General features: G+C 45.0%; 1 protein-coding gene across 1 annotated transcript in view; it reads left to right on the forward strand.

Annotated features, from left to right (window-relative positions):
• Window positions 1-19,674, forward strand: part of GLB1 (galactosidase beta 1) — an 81,439-nt gene that overhangs the window by 30,464 nt on the left and 31,301 nt on the right. The window contains exons 6-10 of the mRNA XM_034991608.1: window positions 1,229-1,409; window positions 3,839-3,897; window positions 5,193-5,314; window positions 5,400-5,440; window positions 9,930-10,042. Of these exons, the coding sequence (XP_034847499.1) occupies window positions 1,229-1,409; window positions 3,839-3,897; window positions 5,193-5,314; window positions 5,400-5,440; window positions 9,930-10,042 (516 nt within the window). The remainder of the gene's footprint in view (window positions 1-1,228; window positions 1,410-3,838; window positions 3,898-5,192; window positions 5,315-5,399; window positions 5,441-9,929; window positions 10,043-19,674) is intronic.

Here is a 19,674-nt window from a genome sequence, read left to right on the forward strand (position 1 = left end):
GCATACTATCTGTATTGCTTCCCTCAATGTCGTAGCTCTAAGATTCTTTCATGTATTGGGTGGAGCTGAAGGTCATTCATTTTATTGCTTCACAGCAATGTTTCTTCACCTTTTCTTCGTTGTTGCCCCTAAAGAGTCTCTTTAGACATTTTTTTCTAACTACCTCCCCCACGAAATTTTAATGCCTTCCATCTACTGTATAAGTGTATGTATATCTGTGCTTTACAGATGAAAAAGAGTAAGGTGTCCTTTTCTCCTGTAAGAATCAACTTTCACCTCTTTGGGGGTGCTGTCCTCCCCCATTGAGAGTTCGCGAAGGTGGAAATGTGCCCTCAGGACTATTGCCATTTTGCACCTGACAATCCTTTGTGTGGAGGCTGACAAGTAGGAGGTTTAGGAGCATCCCTGGCCTCTACCCATTGGGGTGCCAGCAGCACACTCCCCCCTCCCGCCACTTGTGACAACCCAAAATATCTGCAGGTTTGTCATATGTTCCCTGGGGGGACAATAACTCCTGGTTGAAAACCACTGATGCTATATTCAACGCAGACTGAGCGTTGGTGATGGAGCACAAAAAGGAGGAGGACCACCTGAACGTTTGACAGCAGATCAAGGAAATGATGGGGTACATCCTTATCCAGCCAGCATTTGTCCTCGTTACTGCCGTGGACATTTTGCATAATGTGTTAAGGTGCAAAACTTACGTTACAACTGGTGCAAGCAACGTGATACCAGTTTTGAGAACAGAGAACAATGACTGTGTATTATCGTGTGTATTTAGGGTGTGTGTAGGTGTGTAAATCTGGAAAACTAAGCCAGAATGCTTATAGCACTTATCTCTGGAGAAAGGAATTAACACATGGTTTTTCTATTTTCTTTGCATTTCCCCCCATTTTCTAATATTCTACCATGGGAAGATCTTATTTATGTCACATTTAAAGTACCTATTATTTAGTACCGGCTAGAACATCACCACAATCCAAAACCGACGTGGTGGTTTTTGTTTTTCTTACTTTGGTGGAGTGGGACATAGTAGAAGGTAAGTTTTTATGCTGAATTGCTCTTTGGAAAATGAGTGTTTGAGGACCGAGGGTAAGAAATATTTTTGGCAGTCATTGGGCCTTGTCATCTCTCATAGATGCTCAGGTATTGTCTACAAACAAAAGCTTGCCTTAGAATGAGGGTATCGGGCTCTCCTGATTTCCCCCGCCTCTTTTGTAATTTGTAGGTTGAAAATGAATATGGCAGCTACTTCACCTGTGATTATGACTACCTGCGGTTCCTGCAGAAGCTCTTCCGCTACCACCTGGGCACTGACGTGCTCCTGTTCACCACTGACGGGGCACATGAGACATTCCTGCAGTGCGGGGCGCTGCAGGGGCTCTATGCCACAGTGGACTTCGGACCAGGTTGGTGTTTGTAATCACAGTAAAACCCAGCTAAGGCCATGAGGGCTTGGGCAGTGAACTCCATCAGTCGCTCAGGGCAGCTGTGTGTTAAGTGGGAACATTGAATGAGATCTCTCAAATTTTCCTTTACGGAGGAGCAGGTGAAATGGAATAATGAATAAAGCACCCCTCCGGTGCGCAGATTTTATTTAAGCTGATTGGCCCTTTTGGGCAAGGGCTCCGTCTTTAGCGCTGGTGAACGCACCTGGAGGGTCAGCCACTGGCGGGGTGCGGTGGGCCTGTCCGCCCTGGAGTGCAGGGAACTTCCCTGCGCTTCCGTTCTCTTTCTGCGGAACTCAACACTATGAACCAGGACGGCCTGCAGGTGGTTAGTGGATGCTGCACAAATTGTGTTCCTTGACCGGTTCATGCTGTGTAAGCTGCAGAGGCTCCACACAGGCAGGTTCTGGGGGCAGGCAGTGTGGCCCGGAGGCTCCTGGCTCCCGTAAACGTTAAGAGAGCAGCTTTCATGAAGGGCATGACGCCGACAGGCAGCGTGTGCGCCTGAAAAGGGTCCCGGATTGGACTTGCCTGCTTGCTTTCTATCTTTCTGTGCTATGAAGGACATTATTGGGACAATCGAATTTTTTGAATCAATTCTGTGGATTACATAACAGGATTGTATCCATGTTAATTTCCTGGTTTTTTATAATTGTATTGTGTTTATTTGAAGGATGCCCTTGCTCTTAGAGAACGTACACTGAAATATTTGGGTAAAGGGAATTCATGTCTGCAACTTACTCATAAATGGTTCAAAAAAAATAAGTGTATTGAGAGAGAGAGAAACTGATAAAGCAAATGTGGCAAAATATTAACAATTGGGGAATCTTGGTTCTTTGGGAGTATGAATTCTTTGTTCTATTCTCACAACTCTTCTCTAAGTTTGAAATTACTTCAAAATAAATGTTAACTCCCGTCCCGTCCCCCCCCCAAAAAATAGCTGTCTTCAAGTAGCATAAAGACACCATTGCCTTCCTGGCTGAGGGGTAGGACAGCCTGCCCACAACACACACGCAGTGCTGGCTTTCTCTCGAGACGCATGTACGGAAGACTGAAGTTGCACTTTGCAAGACATGTCTCTACGTTAGCATAAAAGAAAAGGACTGGCTTTAGGTGAATGGAGTGTTTCTAGACACATGGTGCGTGGCTGCGAGCATCTGGTGCTGAAATAACCCATCTACAAAGAGCGGCCCGGGAAGTGGCCCGCTGGTTTCCTCCTGCCTTGGCACACTTCCCATCACAGTGATGAAGAAGTGCATAGCTTTCTGTTGGGAACAACAACGGGAAGGTTATCCCGAGTCTGTCCTAAGCATTACGTGTGCAGGGGCGGGGGATAGCGCACCGGCTGTGGCTCTGGGTTGAAGGACAGCCCACTGGAAGGCCCGTGGTCGCGGGGCAGGTGGGGCTCGGGGCAGGCTCGTTCATGTGTGTGAGACGGGGGGCAGCGGCCAGGGTCAGGTCACGGGAGGAAGCTCATGAGAACAGAACTGAGAGATCTGAATGCCACCCGACGCTTAATAGTGAGACATTAACAGCCATAAAGTAAATGAGATTGCACTCTGGCTGAGCACGTTCTCTCCTGAAACCTGGACTTACAGAGAGCAAGGGGTTATTTGGAGGTCTTGGCCACTGTCACTTCCACTGTGGGTGCTGTGGGAAGTGGGTCGTGAAGTTTGGGGCCAGGGGGTCCCCTGCTCTGACTAGAGAGACACTCTTCATTGTTGCTCGGTCACAGAAGGAGGGCAGACCACTGCCTCTGTCGGGGAGAGCTTCGTTCCCTTTAGAGGAGGGAGAAAGAAGACACCAGGAGCAAGCTCGCATGCAGGCATCTTAATGGGGTATTTTAGGAGGAAAACTTGAGGGCACATACCACGTAGCCTGGGATGGCCAATGATGTACAAATTCAAAATCAGCATATATGCCATGATTCAGGCAGAAAGACAGACCACGTCCATCCCTTTGATCCGTTAAGTACTGGGCGGATGTCTGTGGCACCACTATATGCGTGGTGCTGTGGAGGCTGCAAGGAAGTACCTTCAAAGCAAGCCCCTCCTGTAGGGAGCCTGTAGGTCAGATGTCCATGTGAAGAGAAGAGCACAAAACACGTGTCCAGGCCTTGGGGAAACTCAGAGAAGACAAGCCTGCGACGTGATCTCCTGAGGCAGTGCAGTCAGGAGAGGCCAAGGGGACCACTCAGAGAGGAAGCAGTCTTGCCTGGTCCCCACACGTCCATTGGGTGGATGGTCCAAGGCCAGCCTGCAGCTGATGGGGCGGTGTTCCAGGCCCACGGGCCTGTGGTGAAGCATGGGGCCTCAGGCTGAAGGTCTGTGAAGGACTCCTTTTATTTAGCTTCTTATCATTCCCATGATTCTCCCTCTTGTAATTTTCAGGTGCCAACATCACCGCTGCTTTCGGAATCCAGAGAAAGAGTGAGCCCAGAGGGCCGTTGGTAAGAATTGGGGATGAGGTGTGGGTTTGCTTGCACTAAGGGAATAGGGCCTTGTTTTCTCTGGCTGAGGGGTCAGCAGCTGATGGGACTGTGGGCACGTGGCCCTCTGGACACATGAGTGACAGCAGCTGTACTCTTACTGGAAACCGCGGCCCTGCTCTTGAGTGGAACAAGATGGGGACAAATGTGAGAGTCTGCCATGGATCAGGTTGTGCTCTTGCATGCTTCATCCCATTTGGCCTTGCTCATGGGTAATATCATGGTCTCCCTTTTCACGAGGCTCAGAGAACAGGTCACTTACCAGGGTCGCAAAGCCGGTGAGTGGCAGTGCCAGGATCCGAGATCAGTGTGGTGTTTCCCGAGATCTCTTTGCGACAGAGCTTCTCCATCTTCCCTGTGCTCCTGAATCACGTGGGAATCTTGGTGAAGATGCCAGCTTTGATCTGCTGGGCCCAGGGTGGGCCCCGAGGTTCTGCGTTTGTGACAGGCAGCCTGGCGAGCACACGTCGAGTTGCAGGGCCCTGTGGTGCGCAGGGCAGGCCGCAGGGGAGCTGATGGCAAGACCCCGGCAGGTCTGAACGGTCCTTCAGCTCTTCACGCTCGGCTCTTCCCTGCTCTATACTTGTTCCTGTTGTTTCTCGGCACAGTTTAAGGGCTGATGTCCTGTGCCTGCCCTGCGGCAGGTGCACAGAGCCTTTGCTGCTTGGTGAGCTGTGGAGAACCTGCATTCACAGACCCGGCGGGGAGCGGTGGCCGGGGAGGGGGTTCCCAGACCCTGAGACAAGAAGGCCCCAGAACACGTCCAGACTTCTTTTTCCTTCTCAAGATGAAGGGCGTGGCAGGGTAATGTTCAGGAGAAACATGAAGTGCTTAGGGCCTGCTTTGCAGAACCACTTGGACGAGTCCACCTCACTTGAAGTCAACCTGGGACCTAAAAATCTGGACTGACACAAAGGGTGAACTTAGACCGGATCATTTTATTAGAATATTTTGCCATCTAATTCTTTTGCCCAACAAACTTTCCTGCCTGTTTAAACTCAGGGTTGGCTAACAAAATTTTGTTGCAGGGACAACTTTTCAGGAATATCTGTGTCGTCGGTGCCTAAACACTGAATTTGGGCAGTGCTGTCATTGGAACCCCCCAGGGGCTCCCCAGCTCTGGGTCAAGCACTACATGTAACACACGGCTCTCCACCCGTCCTTCGGTGGAGTAGAGAGGGCGATGGGTACAGGGAGATGCCAGCCTTTGAAGGTCCTAAGTCCGTCCTAGGCTCCATGTCCTTTTCTCTTCCTAGGTGAATTCTGAATTCTATACTGGCTGGTTAGACCATTGGGGCCAACCTCACTCAACAGTGAGGACTGAAGTGGTGGCTTCCTCCCTCCATGATATACTTGCCCATGGGGCGAATGTGAACTTGTGAGTGTTAATTTCTGAAGGGCAGGGCACCCTCCACAGCTGTGGGCTCACAGTGACGTATGTCTCTTCTCTTGTTTCCTTGTAGGTACATGTTTATAGGTGGAACCAATTTTGCCTATTGGAATGGTAAGAACAATCCTACAGGTGTGGAAGCTTATGCTAGAAAGTTTCTGGTGCTTGATTGGGGGTGGGAAGTACCTACAGACAATTTTTATTTTCTATTTTTGTTTATTCCTAAATTTCCTGATATAAAAACTGCCTATATAATTTTTAAAATCATTAAAAAAAATTTTTAAGGAGCATAACTTGTGCACTTAGAAGCCTTATTGTTTTTTAATTTTTTTAAAGTTTACTTATAATTTTTTTAAGTAATATCTACACCTAGTGTGGGGCTCAAACTCACAACCCCAAGACCAAGAGTCACATGCTCTTCCGACTGAGCCAGCCAGGCGCCCCAGAAACCTTATTTCAAACCAAGTAGCTGGGCAGGTCCCATAGTCTCTGGCGATAGCTTACTTGCTCATGTATTCTGCTATGATCTTTTTCTTCTTTTTTTTTTTAACGTTTTGTTTTGTTGAGATATAGTTCACATACTATAAAAACCACAATTTTAAAGTGTACCATTTAGTGGTATTTAGCATATCACAAAGTTGTGCAGCCATTACCACCATCCAATTCTAGAACGTTTTCACTACCCTAAAAAGAAACCCCTTACCTGAGAAACTTCCCTCTCTTCCTCCTCCCAGCTCTTAGCAACCACTAGTCTATACTCTCTGTCTTTATGGATTTGCCTATTCTGGACATTTCTTATAAATGGAATCATACAATATGTGGTCTTTTGTGTCTGGCTTCTTTCATTTAGCATAATCTTTTCCAGGTCCATCCATGTTGTAGTGTGGGTCAGTACTTTATTTTTCTACTGACAAATAATATTCTATTTATGGATATAAAGCATTTTGTTTATCCACTTGTCAGTTGATGGGTCTTTGAGTTGTTTCCACTTTTTGGCCATTATAAATAATATTGCTATGAACACTAACATGTAAGTATTCATTTGAATCCTCGTTTGAGTTCTTTTGGGTGTATACCTATGAGTGCAATTGCTGGGTCACGTGGTATAACTAATTCTATGTTTAGAGTTTGAGGAACTGCTATGGTGTTTTCCAAAATGACTATACCATACCATTTTCAATTCCTATGTGGTCTCTTTTTATTTCTTTAAATAGGAAAAATTATGACAAAATTCTCTTCATTGCCCTTGATTTTTGTGGACAAATCATGCTATATTAGGTTGTTTTCTTTTTCCTCAGGCTCATTGCTCACCCCTCTCCACATCTGCATTTTTCTCTCTGAATCATTGAGGATGCTCCTCAATGCTGAGTTTTGGAAGCTTCATTTGGGCCTGAGTCTCCTAGGATCTGTAACTGGGTGCTACCAGCTCCTATGAACGGCTCTCTTTTGTGCAGGATGGGATGGGCTAGGAGAAGACTTTGCTTACAAATGTTACTGATATTATTACTATTATCAGAGCCAAGAAATGGAGATACTGCAAAACTCAAACGTCGCTTCCTAAAAGATCATAGTATGCCAGGCTTGCTCGTCAAAGTCTTGGATCATGTCTGTGTGTAGTCTTCTCATTAGAAAGTGATACCTTTTTCATTCAGTAGATAAGGACTCCACCTACCTTCCATTCAGGGACTTGAGCCAAGCATCCAGTCCAGGAATAAAGACTGATACTTTTGGGAAACTTTACAGTCCGTGGTAGAATTTTTTTTTATCTTGTATTATTTTACTTAAAATGATACATTCGTCTTTTTTAAAAATTTAGATAGATAAAAACAACCACTCAGAAAATGGAAGTTGTCCTTCTAGAAAAAGTCTGTTGCCTTGCTCCTGACCCTGCCATAAGCCCCCATAAAAGTCTCTTTTCTGCCTCTGTTTTCCCATTTAGTCCTCATAGCAGTCTCATCTGTGCCAGAGATTATGGACCCATTTTACGGATAAGAAAAGCAGGGTACCAAAAAAAGTCCACGTGTTTCCCCTTCAGCTGGCAGGGGATAGGGCTGGCCTGGAACCTGGGCCTTGGAAAGCTGGTCACTGCCCTTGGATCACCTCTTGCATCCTGAAACCCCCGCACCAGCCCCACCTGTGTCTGTGGGCCTCTCTCACCTGCTCTAGCGCTTGGTCTCTTTGGGGACATGGAGGAGGGCCAGTCCGTGCTTCTTAGCTGCTGCTCTTCAGGCCAGATCCCAGAGGAGAGCAATGAGAGCAAAACCCCTGGTGGGGGGCTTCCTGCTCATCCTGGCCACAGTAGATGCACCTGCTCATGCAGGCGTGTGCACCACACTCTGCCTGTGTGCATCCCCATCTGTGAGGCCCCCTGCGGGATCCAGGCCATCCGAGGCTTCTCACAAGACACACAGAGTTGAGGAATGGTAAGCCTTGCCATTTCCCTTGCCTTCCCACCTCGCACTCCCTACTGTGGACAGAAGACACTTAAGTTAGGACTGTTTCTCTATGATACTACCCTGTGATGGTCTGAGGATCAGAGAATTTTCCAGAGAAAGATTCTGCTGGTGGAACTAGAACAAAGACTTCGTGTTTCAGTCCATCCTTTAACTCACTGGCCAGCTTTCCTGCCTGGCTTCCCTCAGCCTGTAATTTTGTTTCTGGGAGTTACATCGTTCAATTCAACTTGGTAACCACTGATTGAGCTCAGCTCGGGTAAGTGAGGCCGCATCTACCTCCAAGGGGCAGGCAGCTAGTGTGGTGCCATGCATATAAATAGGAAGGGGGGCCCCGGGGTGTGGGGGCAAGGTGACTGCCACATTAGAGCTAGAGGAGGGGCCACGAAAGAGGTGAGCTCCTTGCAATAAGGGATGTGGTTTTATTTTCCTTTGCATCTCACAGCAAAGGATGTGCTTTAATGTATGTATCCCCACAGGCAGGTGGACCTGTTGGCAGGCCGCTCCCTCTGATTAATACAAAAGACGGTAAAGGTAATAGGACTGGGTCAGTTGGTCAGTTCAATTGCCTGAGTGGTCCAGGTCCTTTGGAAATGTAGATTTTGTACAAAGAACAAATGAAACAGAGTACTGGGGTCGGGGGGTGGGTGGAATTGATCCTCAGCCTAGCTCATCTGTCAGCTTCACCACCAGTAGGATCACCCAAGGTGGCTCCATCATTTGTGGGCTGGGGGATCAGTCGAGGGAGCTTGTTACTAAATCACAGGTGAACTATCAGATTTTATGCCTCATTTACTTAAAAATTAGGTTGGCTATAAGATGATCTGAAAGCAACTTTATTCTCATACCCTTGCGTTGTAAAACGCTCTCTGGAGTAGAAGAGAAAGGGCTGGCCCAGAGCCTGGCTGGTCCACAGAGGGCAGCATCAGCATCACCTGGGAGTCTGTTAGGAATGCAGAGTCTCAGGTCCCACCACAGACTTGCCAACTCAGAATCTCAGGTGGGGTGGGGCTTAGGAATCTGGACAAGCTCTCCATGTTGCATGGGTGAGGTTTCTAAGTAGCAGCATAGAATCACAGCCCACTGTTGCATCCGATCTCCTACCTGTGAACCTCATCTGTGACAAGGGGAGGGGCCTCTGCTCTAGGTTGTGCCGCTTGAATGATAATTGCAAAGTCATCTACTTTTCTAGTCTTTTTTGGCATTATTTATTGGTCTCTGTTGTGGGTTTCATTCCCTGGGAAAAAGACTGAGATTGCCCAGGAGGTTTATTGGGGTGCGTTCCCAGGAGCAGCACCTTTAGAGAGTGTGGGTGGCAGCCCTGGGCAGAGGAAGAAGTTGACCAATGAGGCCTCTCTGGAGGTGGCTCAGCTGATTCTAGAGGGAACCCTGCAGCTGGGACCGCCAAGGGTCTGGGTTTTTGAGCCCCCCTTGATCAGTCATTGGATATGGGCCCTCCCTGGAGGGCCATAACCTAGGCAAGGTCACCCAGCAGAGGCCCGTGAGCAGAGGGACTCCTCTGAGAGCCAGCAGCAGCTAACCCTCCCGGCATCTGGGGGTGTGGGGGCATGACTTGTTCCTGAAGGGGATACGAGAGGACACCACAGCACCCTTGCTCTGCAGACGTTAACAAAGACCTTAGGGTTCCACTTGAATCTGGGGACTGACGTGTGTCACAGTCATCTCCTGCTTTGTGTGTTCTGATAACCCCTCGGTTGTGTTTGGCTGGTCCTTGGTCCGAGGGCATGGAAAAGATCACAGACTTTGGGATTATCAGTCAGAGGTGTGGGTCATGCCAGAAGCCCTTTACTCCTGGCTGTGAGACATTGAGCTGGTTTTGGAGGGAGCTTCAGCTTCCCTCCTGGTTCAGTGATGGTGATATCTGCTAGGGTCCCTGCTAAGAGCTTCTGCTGAGAGAATGGGTGGGGACAGAGCCTTGTAGACTCTCAGGTGCTTGGTGAGGGCCACCTGCAGGAAGAAACTCATTTCTCTAAACCTGGACTCCTCAGGGCCACCTCTGTATCACTTGACGATTGGTTCTTAATGTGCCCTTTATTTTCTCCCTCCACAACCCGAGCCCACAAATCCCAAAAACCTTGTCCCGGGGGAAGGCCTTCGGTAGTAACTAGTGGTGTCTTTTTGTCTCCTAGGGGCCAACATGCCCTACCAAGCGCAGCCCACCAGCTACGACTATGACGCCCCACTGAGCGAGGCAGGGGATCTCACTGAGAAGTATTTTGCTCTGCGAGACGTTATTCGGAAGGTGGGTGCTGGGTGCGGGCTGCAGCGGGCTGGTCTGGGACCGAGCCTGCTTTGGACACATTGTGCTCTGTCAGTGGTTCCCTGCTGTTTCAAACGACGTATGAAGGGAGGCCTCAGAGGGATTTGGCCTTGAGTCTCGGCCCCCACCTGATTCAGAGTGAGCCTGTGAGCAAGTTCCTCCACTAGTCTGTTCCCCGTAAAACCGGAGCGATAGCGCCTAGTTGCGTTATCAGGATTAAAAACACCGGTCAGGGGGCGCCTGGGTGGCTCAGTTGGTTAGGCGACTGCCTTCGGCTCAGGTCATGATCCTGGAGTCCCGGGATCGAGTCCCGGGATCGAGTCCCGCATCGAGTCCCGCATCGGGCTCCCTGCTCGGCAGGGAGTCTGCTTCTCCCTCTGACCCTCCCCCCTCTCATGTGCTCTCTCTCTATCTCATTCTCTCTCTCAAATAAATAAACAAAATCTTTATAAAAAAAACAAACAAAAAAAAACACCGGTTAGGCATCCAGGATAGGCCTGGCCCATCTGTTGTGCACCGAGCGGTAGCCATTGCAGTTATTTATACTGAAGGTAAGAAAATGTGTGTCCACACACAGAGCTGAAGCGTGAATGAGAGCAAATCTGTGGGCTTTTGTGAAACACGGTACAAAGGTGAGCTGTCAGCAATACTTCATTTTTTAATTTGGGGCAAGTCATTGCTATTTCCTTTTGGCCTGCAAGCTCAACTGCTCAGTCCCACTAACGCTGTGACCTTTTGAGGCATCTAAAGCACCCAGGTGGGGTTTCCTGTCTCTGCTGTGGGTAAAAAAAAAAAACCCACAATTTTTCTGCTCAGTCACCTGAGTTTTGAAGTTAAAAAACAAAGGTTTTCTGCCTATAAATGGTATGGACCTTTGTTTTAAGTATGCCTTAGTCTCAATTTAAGACTAAGTGTTAAAACTTACGTGATGAAATATTTTAAGCATATTGAAAAATATGATCAATACTTAACTACTCATAGAACTTGTGCATTGCATCTGGATTTTCAGATTTGTGGTTGAAATGTTGTGCACGCTAATTTTTACTATGGGTTTCATCTCTGCACAATTTAAAGTGATGACTCCCAAGTTCTCTCTTTTGTGTTTGTTCTGTTTCAAACCTCTCTGTTTCTATCTTTGGTGTTTCCTTCCTTTATCTGAAACTTTGTAACCTAGCCTTTCTTTCAAGTACCTCTATAGCTCCAGCTCCTAAGTGTTGATATGTAATATATTTATATCATTTGCTTCTAAAAATGCCTATTTGGGCTCTGTGCATGATGGATAGTGATTGGACTTCTAAAAATGCGTATTTGGATTTCCTTTGGCCCTAGAAATGTTCAGAAGTAATTCAAAAGTAGCAATTATTGGGGCGCCTGGGTGGCTCAGTTGGTTAAGCGACTGCCTTCGGCTCAGGTCATGATCCCAGAGTCCCAGGATCGAGTCCTGCATCAGGCTCCCTGCTCAGCAGGGAGTCTGCTTCTCCCTCTGACCCTCTTCCCTCTCATGCTCTCTGTCTCTCATTCTCTCTCTCGCAAATAAATAAAATCTTAAAAAAAAAAATTAAAAAAAAAAGTAGCAATTATTAAACATAAGTATTTTTTCTAGTTTGCTGGTTTCTAACATATTTGCATTCTGGGTAGAGAATATGGTCTGTATGATACCAATCCCTTGAAATGTGTCGAACCCAGTCCTAGAGCCTGGCGTGTATCAAAATGAATGAATGTTCCATGCCTTCTTGGAAAGACTGTATGTTTTATAATTGTTGGACGTAATCTATATACCTGTTCCTTAGATTGCGCTTATTCAAGGTGCTGTTGATATCTTTGCTATCCTTCCTGGCTTTCTGTCCATTTATTCGATTACTTATTGAAAGAATTGTGTTTACATATTTCTCTTTATACTTGTGTCAGTTTTTTTTTTTTAAGATTTTATTTATTTATTTGAGAGAGAAAGAGAGAGCACAAGCAGGTGGAGGGGCAGAGGGAGAAGCAGACTCCCCGCTGAGCAGGGAGCCCGATGTGGGGCTCGATCCCAGGACCCTGGGATCATGACCTGAGCCAAAGGCAGACGCTTAATGACTGAGCCACCCAGGCGCCCCTAGTTGTATCAGTTTTGAAGCCATGTTATTAGGTATGCAAACTGAGAATTAAATCCTTCAGTATCATTTATTTAGTATCATTATGTGGTAACCCTGTATCTCTAATAATGCTTTTTGTCTTCAAGTCTTTTTTGTCTGATACTAATAAAGCTTACCTGCATTCTTTTGGTTAATATTTACCTGGTGTACCTTTCACAAGGCTTTAATTTCAATCTTTTTTTTTTTTTTAAAGATTTTATTTATTTATTTGTCAGAGAGAGAGAGCTCAAGCAGGGGGAGTGGCAGACAGAACGAGAAGCAGGCTCCGTTCTGAGCAGGGAGGCTGATGTGGGACTTGATCCCAGGACCCTGGGATCATGACCTGAGCCGAAGGCAGACGCTTAACCAACTGAGCCACCCAAGCATCTGAATTTCAATCTTTATTTTTTTTAACGTGTCCCTCATTAACAAGATATAATTGGATTTTTGAAAAATCTAGTTTGAGCAGTTCTGTTTTCTAACTGGTGCATTTATTCATTCTCATTCATTATGATTCTTGATACACATTGATTATTTCCAACTGTCTCATTTTATAATAATCTTTTTATCCATGTTTTCCATTTTGTCTTCCCTTGATTACTTTCTGAGTCATTTTTTTTTATTTTTATCCTCCCCCTTAGCCGCCCCCCACCCACCCCCCCCCCCCCCCCCCCCCCCCCAGTTTGGAAGTTATTCAGTATATTTCTGTTCTTTTAGTGGTTACCTACTGAAGTGTAAAATATGTATCCCCCCCGAAGCACAACTCATAAGCATCCCATTCAGTGAACCTATACAAAGTGAACACACCCCTCTAACCAACACATAGCACCCCAGAAGCCATGCTCATGCTCCTCTCTAGTCATGAACCTTCAATCCCCAGAGCCAACCACTATCCTGACCTCTGTCACCATAGGTTAGTTTTGCCTGTTTTTTTGACTTTATATAAATGGGTTCATACAGTATGCCTACCTTTATGTCCGGCTCTCAAAAAAATTTAACGTTCAGTTTTAGCTTATAATAATTTAAAAAGTAATCAATACAACCATCCAACCAAAACCTTATCTCACATTAACCCCAATTATATCCCTCTTGACTTATATGTTATTAATGTCATGTAGTTTAGTTCTCTTGGGTTTAGAGTTCATGTATTTCAATTCTTTCTTAAAAAAACCTTAGAAGGCATTATTATAATTGTTTCAGACACTATTTGACCTGACCCACATTGTTCATTTATTCACAAGTAATTCCAAGTATTTAGCAAGTTCCCTCTACATGCCAGGTATGGTTTTAGCCACTCGGTATGTATAAGGCCTCCTTGAGAAGGTGAAGCTGGAGTGAAGACTTTAAGGTGGTAGGACAGCCATGGGGGACATCCAGGGCGAGAGCATTCAAATAGAATGTCGCCAGGGAAAGGGTAGGCATGCGCATGGCATTTAAGAACTAGCAAGGAGGCCAGTGCGGCTGGAGCCTAGTGAGCCAAGGGGAGAGTGGTAGGAGGTGAGATCAGAGAGATAATGGGAAACTCATCCCATAGGGCCTTATTGGGGGCCATTGTAAGAAAGGGCTTTGACTCTCAGTGCAATGGAGATCCATTGTAGAGTTGAACAGAGCAGCTAAAGGATTGCTCATGCTGCTATGTGGAGACTAGACTCTGGGAGGCAAGACAAGGATAGAACAGGAAAACCAATTCCAAGGCTTTTGCAACCATTTAGGTGAGATGGCATTGGACGAGTTCAAAGATAGCTGTAGAAAAAACTTTCTTGAAATGGCCATTAGTGGGTCAATGTTGCTTGCCTCTGACATTCTGATAGATATTACCAAATGGTCCTTCAGTGAAATTGTACTTCCCCACAGTACCAATACTGTGAATTATCAGACTTTTTGACCTTGCCATTTGATAGTTATAAAGGATTGTTTTAAAAGAAAACACTGCATTTCTTTAGTGATGAGTGCTAGAGTTGTACACCCTCTCATGTATAAATTGTCCATACGCATTTCTTTTTCTACTTTTGCCGGTTCTTTCATAATTTCTCTGTTTGCCTATTTGTCTTCTCTGTAATTTGCAAGAGTTCTATTATTGTGGCATTTTTAACAGTTGGGGGGGGGGGTTCTTCATTGTTTTTTTCTGTAAAAAACAATCCTGAATTTTTATGTAGTCAAATCTACCACTTCTCTCCTTCATGGCTGCTTCCCTAGTCTAGTAGTGTAAATAAATTCCTGTGGAGTGCTTAAAATTTTTGTGATTTCATATTTTATATTGATGCACATGGAATTGCTGTTTTTGCTGTTGGGAGTGAGGTAGGGATTTAGCTTTATTCATCTCTTAGATTACCAGAGACCTTTAACTATCTCCAGGTCCCTTTTGCTCTCCGATCTCTTTCAACTGTAAACCGTCACTGCTATATTACTGTCCTTAATAGACAGGTGACATTATCACCAAGAACATTAATACTATTGCATACGCCCTGTTGAGGAACGTGAAGAAAGTGATGTATTCAGATATGCATTTCAGAAAGTGTATTGGATAAAGCAACAAGAATGAATGTATATTTATTGTTTTTAGTAATCTCTATACCCAACGTGGGCCTCAAACTCACAACCCCAAGATCAAGAGTCTCATACTCCCCCAACTGAGCCAGCCAGGCACCCCAAATGTGTATTTAAATGAGTAAAAAAAAATCATTACAAATTTAAAAATTTTAAAGATTAAAATAATCACAAACATCACAAAACTTAAAAGCATATTTTGGATTTATTAACTGTTTAAAATATATCTGCTGTCCTTCTTTCCTTAGAGTATTCTTTCGGCTGCATGCTTTTTTTTTTTTTTTTTTGTCTCTGTTATGTTTGTAATCTTTTTCTCCGGAGAGAATGGAAATCTTTCTCTTCAGCGTGGCTGATTGAACCTTGTCTTTTAGTATGTATTAAAAATTTAGAAAACAGAAAATTTCATGTTTTATTACTGATAATGTTATATAAATGGTTAGAATTGTTAACAAAATTGGGGCAATCTCTCTCCAGTTCCTTCCTACATGAGCTGCAGTATTTGGAAGAAGTTTCTCCAGACAGGTTCTGGCCCCATACATTTGAAACCCTGTGTCTCCTCTAGAACCCCCATACTTCTGAGGCTGGGTGCCTCAGGGCACTATCAAGTGATATGCAAGTGAGTCAGCACATTGACTATGAAGTGACTATGAACTGTGTAGATATATTCTACACCCAAATTAAATAAATCTCCACCTCAGCTCTCCTTTGGTTGAATTCCAAAAATGCCTGTAGCAACTCCAAAGTCTCCTGATGTGAAAGGGTTATGTGACACAGGGAAGCTGGAGCAGAAGGAGACAAGGGTCTTAGCTTATTGTGGTTAAATTATATTACTTCTGCACATTTTACAAACACCTGTGACCATGTGAACGCACTGCCAGGACCCTCCCCTGGGACATTTCTGAATGCAGAAGATGAGCTAGGAGGCTGCTGCCATAACCTAGGAAGGAGATGATGTTAGGGGCAGCAGGGAATGGAGAGGAAGTCAGAGATTTGAAGAATGTTGAGGAAGTAAAATTGGTAGGATTTGGTAACTGACTGCCTGCAGGTGTGAGGAAGTATGAGGGGTCATTGATTTGTCCAGGTTATAGCTTCGGTTGGATAACTGGATGGGTATTGTGGGCAGCAACCATGATAAAGGATTGCAGACAAGGTACAGGCTGGGAAGGGGCAAGGGAAGCAACTTCTATTCGGGGCTTGTGCAGCTCCAGATGCTTCTGGTAACATCCCGGTGGAGGCGTCTATCCAGCAAGCACCTCACCTAAGAGGGAGAAACTCCAGAAGAAGTCAGTAGGACAGGGTCATCAGTAGATGTAGAGGCTGAAGTCCAGGAGAGGTTAAGATGGCCCATGGAGAGCTCAGGGAGAGGAGCAGTGGGCCAAGAAGAGACAAACCCAGGGTATCCTGAGTGTTTAACCAGGGGGCACAGGAAGATGAACCCATGAAGGAGACAGTCTGAAGAAAGTTTTCCCTATTCTCTTTTTTGATATTTTAGGTTTGGAAGAGAGAAATGAACTACTTTCTTAGACTTTGTAGATGCTCAGTTGGGTGGTTTGTTAAATGATATTCAAAATATTTGCTTGCATTGAGGAAAAGAATGGGACCATAAACACCCCCCTATATAGCTCTTCCTGTCTCTTCCATTAACAGAGACTTAAAAAGTGGAATGGGTCTCTTTTTTTAATCTATTTCAAGAGTAAGTTGGGTGTCTGTGGACAGTATCTTTCACTGACATGGACGCTCAGGGATAATTTCCCATCAGACTGCACAGACCTGTGCTCAGTGATAAAGGCTCCAGGTGGCCCTTTGCATATGATTCTTTAAGGTATGACAAAGCTCATGACATTTGCATTTTCTAAGATATTCTCTTTGGTGTGGGTAAAACTCTACCAGACATGGTTAACACTTTGACCTCGAGGATGAACCATAATACTGTGGGGCAGCGCCCTCCTCCTCCCTACCAGTCCCTGAGAGGGGCAGTGGTGAGTTTATTTTTGTATGCTTTTGAATGAATTTAAGACCATTTTTTAGGAGTTTTGTTACACTTCTTCATAGGGATTCTATCAAAGATAAAAGTCCAGATGGGTTTTTGGCAATGGGTCATTTTATAAAAAATAATCAATTTGTATGTTGAGGACCTTGATCAGTGGAGCTGATCTTAGGATTCCCTGAGGTGGGCATTGGGGCTGGGTGGGGACTCAGAATGCAAAAATGGCCACAGTGACTCTTAGTACTTCAAAACTAAATGAAGGGATGCCTGGGTGACTCAGTTGGTTAAGCATCCAACTCTTGATCTCAGCTCAGGTCATGATCTCAGGGTTGTGAGATGGAGCCCCTCATAGGCTCCACGTGTTCAGTGTGGAGTCTGTTTGAGCTTCTCTCTCTCCCCCTCTCCCTCTGCCCTTCCCCCCCCCACACCCATGCTATAAATAAATAAATAAATAAATAAATAAATAAATAAATAAATAAATAAATATCTTCCAAAGGAAAAAAAAAGCTTAATGAAGTTTGAAACTTGACTGAGGACAAGTCTACACTGGTTGATTGATTGTTCTTGGTTTATGGATGGAATGACATTAGCTCGGTGAGTAGACACAAGCTATCTCTTGCTGATCCATGGTGCCTGTGGAAACACAGTGTTTTATGTCTGATAATTAAGGATGACAAAGTGACTATTACGTAACAAATGTTAGACTTTTATTTTTTTTATTTTTATTTTTTTTAAAGATTTTATTTATTTATTTGAGAGAGAATGAGATAGAGAGAGAGCATGAGAGGGGGGAGGGTCAGAGGGAGAAGCAGACTCCCCGCCGAGCAGGGAGCCCGATGCGGGACTCGATCCCGGGACTCCAGGATCATGACCTGAGCCGAAGGCAGTCGCTTAACCAACTGAGCCACCCAGGCGCCCCAAATGTTAGACTTTTAAAGCATTGCCTACACTCTTGTGGCACTAGTCTTTTCCTCTCCTGCAGACCTGGCTTTTCTAGTCTATCTTCCAGAGTGATTTCTCTAAAATGCTGATCTGATCAGGATGCTTCCCATGATTTGGCGTCCTATTTTCCTCAAGCCTCATTTTTCAATTCTCCCCTTGTTGTACGTGACTCTCCGGCCTTAAAATGAAGGTACATAAAATTCCATGAATGGGACAGTACTGTTGATACCTCCTGGCCGCTGCACATATGTTCCTTCTGCCCTAATCCATCTGGAAAATGAGAACACACCTCAGTTACTTTCTCTGGGGAGTTGTCTTTGATCTGTCTCTCTGCAGAGTTAGTCACACTTTGTTTTCTTCCACCACCTTACAGTGTGGAAATCTTGAACACTCTACTTCCCGTAGTGTGTTGATACAACTTGTTTACACATACATTTCTCATGATCTGGACTATTAACTCCTCACTTGGAGTAAAAGACTTTCTTTAGGGGCACCTGGGTGGCTCAGTCGGTTGACGTCTGCCTTTGGCTCGGGTCATGATCCCGGGGTCCTAGGATCGAGCCTGGCGTCGGGCTCCCTGCTCAGCGGGAAGCCTGCTTCTCCCTCTGCCTGTGCCGCTCCCCCTGCTTGTGCTCTCTCTCTCTGTCAAATAAATAAATAAAATCTTAAAAAAAAAAGGATTTTTTAAAACCGAGATAATGCTATAAGCATAAAGTTGTTCATTGCAATGTTATTCATAATATCAAAAATTGGAAATGATCTAACTCCTAATATTGAAAGGATGGTCATATCCATTTGGATATAATATGCAATAAATAAAATTATTGTCGATATTTGGTCATACCAAAAGTGCTTTTGGTAAGTAGCAGTAGCAAATTACAAAACTATCTCTAACCTTACCTGGTGTATGTGCATAAGGGGATGGTCCAGGAGGAAAACTGGAAGATAAAAGGTTTTGTGGGGTGTTTTTGTCTTTGGAATTATGTTTAATAGAAGACACTTTCTGTCGTATTATTGTTGTACAATAAAGGAGGTCAGATGGAGCTGTAGAAACAACACTAGGCTTAGAGTCAGCAGCCCAGCTCACTCCTTTGCCCTCTTGATAATCTTGAGCAAGTTCTTTAGTCTCACCTCTAAAAAGGGAATACAATACTGGCGATGAGGGTCTTTGTGAGTAGCAAATGAGACGACAAAACCAGCAGAGAAGCACTCCATCAATGTTGGGTGAATGGAGCTTAAAGAAAGATGTCTGTGCAGTGACTTTTTCTTCCAATGTGGTAAATGAGATGGCAGTCCTAGTTACACTGGAATCCACTTTGACTTTCGGAGTTAGATATGACATGGTCACTACTATGTGCAGGTGAATGGGGGACCTCGGAAAACAGATCAGACTACTCTCAGATCCCCTCTGTGAATTTGTGTTTTCTGATTTTCTTGGCCAGCTGAGGTGGAGAAGGAAGAGGTGGGTAAACTGCCAAAGGAGAATGAATGTGTTCTAGGACTGTAGGGAAAGCTGGAAGAGAGCTCACATTTTGTCTGTCTGAGATCAACAGTAATAACTCCTTGGCCTCACATTCATTTTAATACGAATCATGAAGATCATTTTAATGTACTTTTTAAAAAATTTCACAGAAATATCAATTCATAGAATACTAGAAATATAAAGGACTTCCAGTTCAAGATGGCTGACTGACCACATACTCTGCCTTTCAAAATGTTATTAAATGATAAAAAAATATTTTTTTAAAATGAAGCCAACAAGGGCGCCTGGGTGGCTCAGTTGGTTGAGTATCTGCCTTCGGCTTGGGTCATGATCCCAGGGTCCTGGAATCGAGTCCTGCATCAGGCTCCCTGCTCAGTGGGGAGTCTGCTTCTCCCTGCTTCTCCCTCTACCCTTCCACCCTGCTCATGATCTCTCTCTCTCTCTCACTCTCTCTCTCTCTCTCTCTCTCAAATAAATAAAATATTTAAAATGAAGCCAACAAGGGGCGCCTGAGTGACTCAGTCATTTCGTTAAGCATCTA

Source organism: Mirounga leonina, unplaced genomic scaffold (genome assembly GCF_011800145.1).
Source record: "Mirounga leonina isolate KUSES-001 unplaced genomic scaffold, KU_Mleo_1.0 Mir_115, whole genome shotgun sequence".
Lineage (NCBI taxonomy): Eukaryota > Metazoa > Chordata > Mammalia > Carnivora > Phocidae > Mirounga > Mirounga leonina.